This window comes from Sinocyclocheilus grahami, unplaced genomic scaffold, assembly GCF_001515645.1.
Source record: "Sinocyclocheilus grahami isolate Dianchi unplaced genomic scaffold, SAMN03320097.WGS_v1.1 scaffold1737.1, whole genome shotgun sequence".
NCBI classification, from domain to species: Eukaryota; Metazoa; Chordata; class Actinopteri; order Cypriniformes; family Cyprinidae; genus Sinocyclocheilus; species Sinocyclocheilus grahami.
Window position 1 is genome coordinate 124,021 of NW_015506916.1, and position 7,459 is coordinate 131,479.

The window sequence follows — 7,459 nt, forward strand, 5'->3', positions numbered from 1 at the left end:
ACATACAAATTATGATAAGCAAAATTATCTGACAATGAGGCAAGAAAAATAATATTGTTTTGGATTTCAATTACGTCTACTTGTCTTAACCTCATTATTAGCAGATGTTTTTGCTCGTTTTAAGCAAATACGTACAAAATTTTGAACATTTAAAAAAAAAAAAAAACTACTTAATATCTGAAGTAATTTTACTTGTCAAGTTAAATGCATCTCGATTCAAGAATGTTTAGATATTTATACTAGAAAATAAGACAAACATACTAAGCAAGAAAAGGGTTTTTTGCAGTCTTATAGGAATTTGTCAGGATTTTGGTTAATGTTTAACTAGTTCCCTGTGTCTCAGGTGGAGCAGATGCTCCAGAGGAACGGAGGATTTCACCTGGAAGCACACGAGAGAGACGTCCCGGAGCAGGAGAAAACAGAGATGAAGCTCAGTGCAACCAGACACACGGTGTGGAACGCAGGAAAACAAACACAAATCAATACGTTTGGAGAAACAGGAAGTGATGTAATGACTGAGAGACGCCTGATCAACGGGCTTCAGTCGCAGCAGCGCGAGTGTGAGGAAGCACACTCCCGACACACACTCAACAAAGGTGCTGAAACCAACCGGATGACTGAACGAACACATGAAAGTCCTTCAGCTGATCCAGAAGTGTCCAATCCTGTTCCTGGAGGCCAGAGTTCACTGCAGCTCCAGTTAAACACACCTGAACCAGCTGATCAGGATCTGATCTGCCCTCGAGGAGCAGGACTGGACACGCCTGATCTAATCAAACTAATCATGCAAATATTAAAGCTGAGAGACGTGTTGCTGCCAACTGGGGTTATGCACAAAAAACCTCTGTGTTCTGTGAAACAGGTCACATCACTTCAGACCTTCCTTCGTTATATATAGAGCTGTTTTACTCATAAAAGATACCAAAGACTATAAACCTTAAAAATCCACAGATTAAAGCAATAATCCCCGTGAAGCCGTGCTTTACAGTGAATTTATAACAGCTAAGGGGCGTTGTTAGTTACGTTAGCTGTTATAAATTCACTGTAAATCACGGCTTCACGGGGATTACTGCTTTTATAAAACGGTTATTGCATATACGTAGTAAGGTTTCACAAAATAAAGCAGAGCAAATAAAGTGTAATGATATTAATAAAAACAGTGTTCTTCCACCAAACAATGTAGCTCCTCAGAAACAGTTGTGGTTGCTACAAAGTGGTTGCCGAGCAACACACAAACCTAAACAAAGGTGTGTGTTACTTTGTAGCGTCATTTACAACAGCTTCGAACGCGGCTCAGCCAATCAGAGTCAAGGACTTTATTAATTTGCAGTTAGTTCTGCTGTTAATAGCGTATGCAACGAGACCTGTGTTGCGGTTTGGTCAGGTGGCGTTTGACATGAATCCCATTGTTTGAACTGATTCTGTTATATTTGTGTGTAACTCTAGAGGGAGCTATTCTCAGGCAGATGATGGAGGTGCCAGAGGTCCAGAACAGCCAGAGCTTCAGCAACACCAGTAGGTTTATATGATTTGTCCTATCTGCCATCTCTGTGATCTTCTGGCTCGGCGTGCATCTGTGGGATTATATTAGATTATATGGTGCAGCAGGTGAAAGTTGATCATCTGATCATTTTAGGGTTAGGAAGCACTAAGACTAACCATAGCCTCAACAAGTCAGATTGATGGCAGGAGCTCAAACACTGCGCACTAATCTGTTCCTGGAGGGCCTCAGTCCTGCAGAGTTTAGCTCCGACACTAACTAAACACACCTGAGGCAGCTAAGCAAGGTCTTCAGGATTACCTCCAGGCGAGTGTGTTGGAGCTAGAATCCACAGGACACTAATCAGTTTGTGAAGACTGTGAGCGTGTGCTGGCACTGATGTTTCTTCTTCTAGTCCATCACAGTTTCAACGAGGCTTGGGATGGCAGTGAAACTCTCTCTGGTGTATCATCCTATTCCTGCCCTGATCGTCTGGAGGACTCTTCTCTGCCTGAGCTGAGGCTGGTTCTGCTGGGTCAGCGTGGTTCTGGGAAGAGTGCGGCTGGGAACATTATTCTGGGTCGTGAGGAGTTTCTGACGGAGGACTCTCAGCGGTGTGTGAAGGCCCGAGCGCTCGCGGAGGACACGCGGGTCAGTGTCTCGCAGCTCTCCACTGAACACGTCATTAGCTGTGTTTCCATCCAAAGATGCACATTTATCTTATCCGCAAAATTGGAATATCGCATAAAACATTTGCAAACAAAACACCATCCAACGTGTCAAAGAGAGCAGAATTGTCACTTCCCGATGAACTGGCACTAAATATCACTGAGGAAAGTGGGAGAAGCCACTGAATATATCATTTTCATGTCTAAAAACCTAAATTACGACGAAACAATAAATGCGGTCATTGGAGTGTGAATAGTCTTGGCTCATCTGAACATGTGTGCGTCTATGGGATTGTTATGATTTTTAATCTATCAGCAGTTGTGTAAGACCGTTCTGGGAGGCTGTTATTAGGGATGTGCCGGTATCAAATTTTCATGTTGCGATTAATTGCTAATGCTTTTATCACGGTATTGAAATTTAGTTGCTAAATAGTGTTGTCATAATACAGGTTTAATAACATTTTTCTTAAAACAAAAATAACTGAACATTTAAATACACAAAAAATGTATATAAAGTTAAAAATTGTACACAGATTAAAGTGCAAAAGAATTATAAAGACCTATAGGTATCACTTTACAATAAGACCTCATTAGTTAATCTTAGTTAATGCATTAATATTCACAATGAGCAACAGCTACATTTGTTACAGAAGTTATTCATCTTTGTTAAAAATACAACTCTTAGGTCATGTTAGCTCATTAAATAACACAGTTGCTACTTTTATTTTTAACAATGTTATAAAATATTGGAATTTCCTAAGATTAATGAACGTTTAGAAGAATTTTTCATTGGCAGTTTAACTAATGAAGCCCTAATGTTTTTTTTATTTTTTGTGTGAATTAAGGGTTTGTTTTTTTAAATTTGGCATTTCCATTGTTTCTGATGCGATACTTCAAAATGTGCGTAAAAACAGAGTGATGGAAACATAGCTACTGAATGATGTGTTATATGTGATGAGAACAGCTTTATTTCTACCAAACCTCCAGGGGACATCGGATGCAAAGTTCGGTATGGGCTAATGAAAGGTTCATATTTTGGTTTTGGGAGTCCCCAACAACAGGTTGACGTGCATGCAAGGTCAAAAAACACTTTCATGGTCTTATAATATGCATTTCTTTTTACCTTACTTGCTTAACGACTCCCAAACGATTCGTGATTCATCAATGATTCATTTTTCCAAACTCCTGCTTTGCGTGACGCTAATCTGCGGTGATTGGTCGATTGGATCTCGCCTGTAAAGCAGCGTTTGTGAGCGCAGTGCTGCTTTGTGTACAGCGTTGCCGGGGAAACAGATATTTTTACTGCTCCAAAAGCGGCACCTAGTGGCAAAGAATGAATTTGCATTTTCATTCAGACCAACACAAAAAGACCAACACGTGGGCGGGCAATAAGCTAATGTTTCATGTTGACGTCAAGATGAAACGGCTTGGGATTCGTTTTGAAAACGACTGGTTTCAATGATTCAGAGTCCACTCTTTCTTTTGAGAGACAGTAACTTTATACACGGTGCACTTTCAGATTTAAAACTTTGCAGGATGTTTTCATTCACTTTCAGCTGTTACACACTGCATGAAAGCTCATTTTCAAAAATCCATAATAGGGGCACTTTAACAGTCTCACACCGAGGGTTAATAAAGGTGTTTTGACTAAATAACAAAGTCATTTATAAATGTATTTTAAATGGTTTTGAGCAGTTTTAACTGCATGAATAGTTAAATATTCATGCATGGCAGGGTCAGCAGGGCTCATTAGCATTTAAAGGGACATGCACCGAAACGAGTCGCTGTGAACAGAGCTGTTTTTGACCGGGTAAAAAGGGTGTTGTTGTACACTACCATTGAGAAATATTAACCAAAGTATGTTACAGACTTTCATTAAGACCCTGGAGTATCATACCACCTTGTGGAAAATGGGCATCCGATGACCGCTTTATGTTCTGAAGCTGAGTGACTGTGTGTTTGGAGGACACACGTGATCGAGCCTTGTTTCTGTCTCCGTCAGGTGTCAGTGGTTGATACGCCGGACTGGTTTCAGTCGGAGAGATCTCCTGAGGAGGTGAAAGCTCAGATCTCCTCATGTGTGGCCCTGTTGGCCCCGGGCCCTCATGCGTTCCTGCTCTGCATCCCCGTTGACCATCCCGCTCATTCCGAGCTGCCGGCCCTGAGCGCGCTGGAGGGTGCATTCGGACCGGACGCTGTCCGCCGGCACACGATCGTCCTCTTCACACGCTCGGAGCTGCTGCTGTACGCAGCGGAGGTGGAGCAGGTGGAGGCGTACATCACCTCCCGGCGGCCGGAGATGCTGGAGCTGGTGCAGAGATGCGGCGATCGCTATCATGTCCTGCAGAGCGGCGGAGCGAAGGAGCTGCTGGAGAAGGTGCAGCAGACGGTGAGGGAGAGCGGAGGAGACTTCTACAGCGCCTCGCTCTTCCAGCAGAACCAGATCCCGAGAGACAGAGACTGCTCTCTGCACGCTCTGAAGGAGGCTCCGGCTCCGGCTCCGACTCCGACTCCGCTCCGCTCCGTGTGGCAGACGACGAGCCGCTGCGCCAGACGCGTGCCGAAGCTGCTGGCCGCCGGGGCTCTGACGGGAGCGGCGCTCGGTGTGTTCCTCGCAGGAGCTGTAGGAGGTGCTGTCGGAGCCGTGCTGGGCTCTGTGCTCACTGAGGTTGGGAGACGGAGACTCAACAAACAGAAAACAGAGTAAGAGACACTGTGAACTGGAAAATAATTCCCTCGGTTGTTGTTTCTTGTATCATGTCGGTGCAAACTCAATATTATATGTGACCCTGGAGCACAAAACCAGTCATAAGGGTCAGTTTTTTAAAATTGAGATGTATGCATCATCTGAAAGCTGAATAAATACGCTTTCCATTGATGTATGGTTTGTTAGGATCTGACAATATTTGGCCGAGATACAACTATTTGAAAATCTGGAATCTGAGGGTGCAAAAAAATCGAAATATTGAGAAAATCATCTTTAAAGTTGTTCAAATGAAGTTCTTAGCAATGCATATTACTAATCAAACATTAAGTTGATATATTTACGGTAGGTAATTAACTAAATATCTTCATGGAACATTGCTTAATATCCTAAAAATGTTTGGCATTTAAAACATTTATAATTTTGAGCCATACAATGTATTGTTGGCTATTGCTACAGATATACCCGTGCTGCTTAAGACTGCTTTAGTGCTGCCGGGTCACAGATGTGTGGTAGATTACAGTATCTTCATCTTTTGGGTCTCGAGTTAAAATGTTTCCAGATCGCTCTGATTCTTCACCAACAGTTTCATGAACACAAGAACAAATCGTTTCAACTCTGAGGGCCTCATTTATAAAGTGTGCGTTGCTCAGATTTGATCTGTGTGTGTGTGTGTGTGTGTGTGTGTGTAAATCCAGGCCAGCGCTCATATTAGTAAAAACTGTCTTTGATGTGGAAAAGTGCGTCACGTAAGGTCTGAGCAGACACACACTTGTTCTTGTCGGAGTACTGCAGGTTTTTGGAAATGTAAGCTGTTGTAAATTAAAGAATTTGGACGATGACTGGGGATCTTTTATATGTTAGTCACATTAATTAGGAGTCGTTTACAAGCAGAGTGCTGAAACCATTCAGTGGCGCGCAAGTTCAAAATCATTTGCAATTCATAGATTTCACATCTGAAAGCTGCGTACATTCATTTTATGAATCACACGTACGCATATTTGAGAGATGATCGCAAGATCAAATTTAGGATGGTTTCTGCGCAACATTTTATAAACGAGGCCCCTTGTCTGTTCATTGCATTTTTCAGTTGTGTAACCATACATGTGCACCAAAAAAACACTTTTCTGTTCTTGAAAGGAATAAAGGGACACAGTTTATAATTTATCATTGTACATGTTCCAGATTGACTGGGCAATATTTCTATTTTTATAAAACTGTTAATGTAAACAAGTGATATTAACACCATATAAAGATTTAAATATATAATAAACAGAACTGTATCTTTCAAAAAAATATGAATGTGTCCTGTCCAGCTGAAGCACCAGACTTTTCTGTGTCTGCGAGAGCTTCCCCAAACGTGCTGCAAACATTAGTGACCGCAGTCTGTTCCCACTGCAGCCTGCAAACACAGCACACGCAGCGCAGAGCATGCATGGATGGGCCACTAACTCTTTTAAAATTACACCGTTATTCTTATCAGTGCCATAAGATGTATGTGGGGAAACAATACTAATACAACCAGACAACAGCAAAGTCAGTCTTCATCCTGAAGTTTTCCACCATCACAGGAATCCTAAAAAAAAAACTTCCCTTACTTTATGAAAACACTAGAATGCCAGAAAATCTAAACGGATGTTGGATATACAAACTATTTTCAAGTCTTACTGTGGTGACAAATCAGTAGATGTAGTTTGGAGCGTTCCAGTAGTACGTTAGCTGGGGTCTGAAGTATGACTGCATGGACCGAGTTAGGCTGGAGGATAAAACCGTCTTCTGTAGAGCTGCTTCACAGGTTATAAACTGAACCGAATCAACATTAAACTGACTTGAGCTGAATACCAACACTGCAGAACCGCTCACAGCAGCTCCAAACCTCTACAGGACCAGGATTCTCAGACTTCTGACGTGTGTGAAACTTTCAATAAAAATGCATTTCAGTATCACATGTTGGTAGTTTTGTAGTGATTAAATGTTACATAAAACTATTGGTTACACTTAATTTAACAGTATGTGTACTTACACGTACCTAAAAATAATGCGTAACATAAGGTAACTACATGCAAAACTAACGTTCAGCATCATTTCAGCAGAAGGTTTTTGCAATCGCACATTTAATACTTTAGTATAGGGGACCAATTTTCACTATTAACTAGTTGCTTATCAGCATGCCTATTTACATATTGGTTGTTTACTACTTATAAAGCACATATTCTGCATCCCTAATCTAGCTAATACCTAAACTTAACAACTACCTTACTAACTGTTAATAAGCAGTTTGAGGCACAAGCCATAGTTAGCAGCTAGTTAAGAGTGAGAATTAGACCTTAAAATAAAGTGTGACCAAATTCAGTCTCACATGTATCCAAACTTCACACTAACACATGATTGTGAACCGGTGTGAGGGTAACCTTACTCAAAAACTACATCTTTGGCATTTCTGTCACAATGTTACGAAGCACTGGTTGGGTAACCCTGTGTAGTGTGTGTGAGAGAGAGAGAGAGAGAGAGAGAGAGAGAGAGAGAGAGAGAGTGTGTGTGTGTGTGTGTGTGTGAGAGAGAGAGTGTGTGAGAGAGGGAGAGAGTGTGTGAGTGTGTGTGAGTGAG

At 41.7% G+C, this 7,459-nt stretch overlaps 1 protein-coding gene and 1 long non-coding RNA gene across 2 annotated transcripts; one reads left to right on the forward strand and one right to left on the reverse strand.

Annotated features, from left to right (window-relative positions):
- Positions 1-168: 168 nt before the first annotated feature.
- Positions 169-4,960, forward strand: LOC107572349 (uncharacterized). The gene is made up of 4 exons (XM_016258783.1): positions 169-596; positions 1,447-1,515; positions 1,896-2,131; positions 4,151-4,960. Exons 1-4 carry the CDS (start codon positions 353-355, stop codon positions 4,853-4,855), a joined length of 1,254 nt encoding a protein of 417 aa, XP_016114269.1. The 5' UTR covers positions 169-352; the 3' UTR covers positions 4,856-4,960.
- A 340-nt stretch (positions 4,961-5,300) lies between these two features.
- LOC107572352 (uncharacterized) lies at positions 5,301-7,347 on the reverse strand. The gene is made up of 2 exons (XR_001607329.1): positions 6,521-7,347; positions 5,301-6,428 (listed from the first exon to the last, which is right to left on the reverse strand). It is a non-coding gene; the product is annotated as an uncharacterized lncRNA (long non-coding RNA).
- Positions 7,348-7,459: the final 112 nt, after the last annotated feature.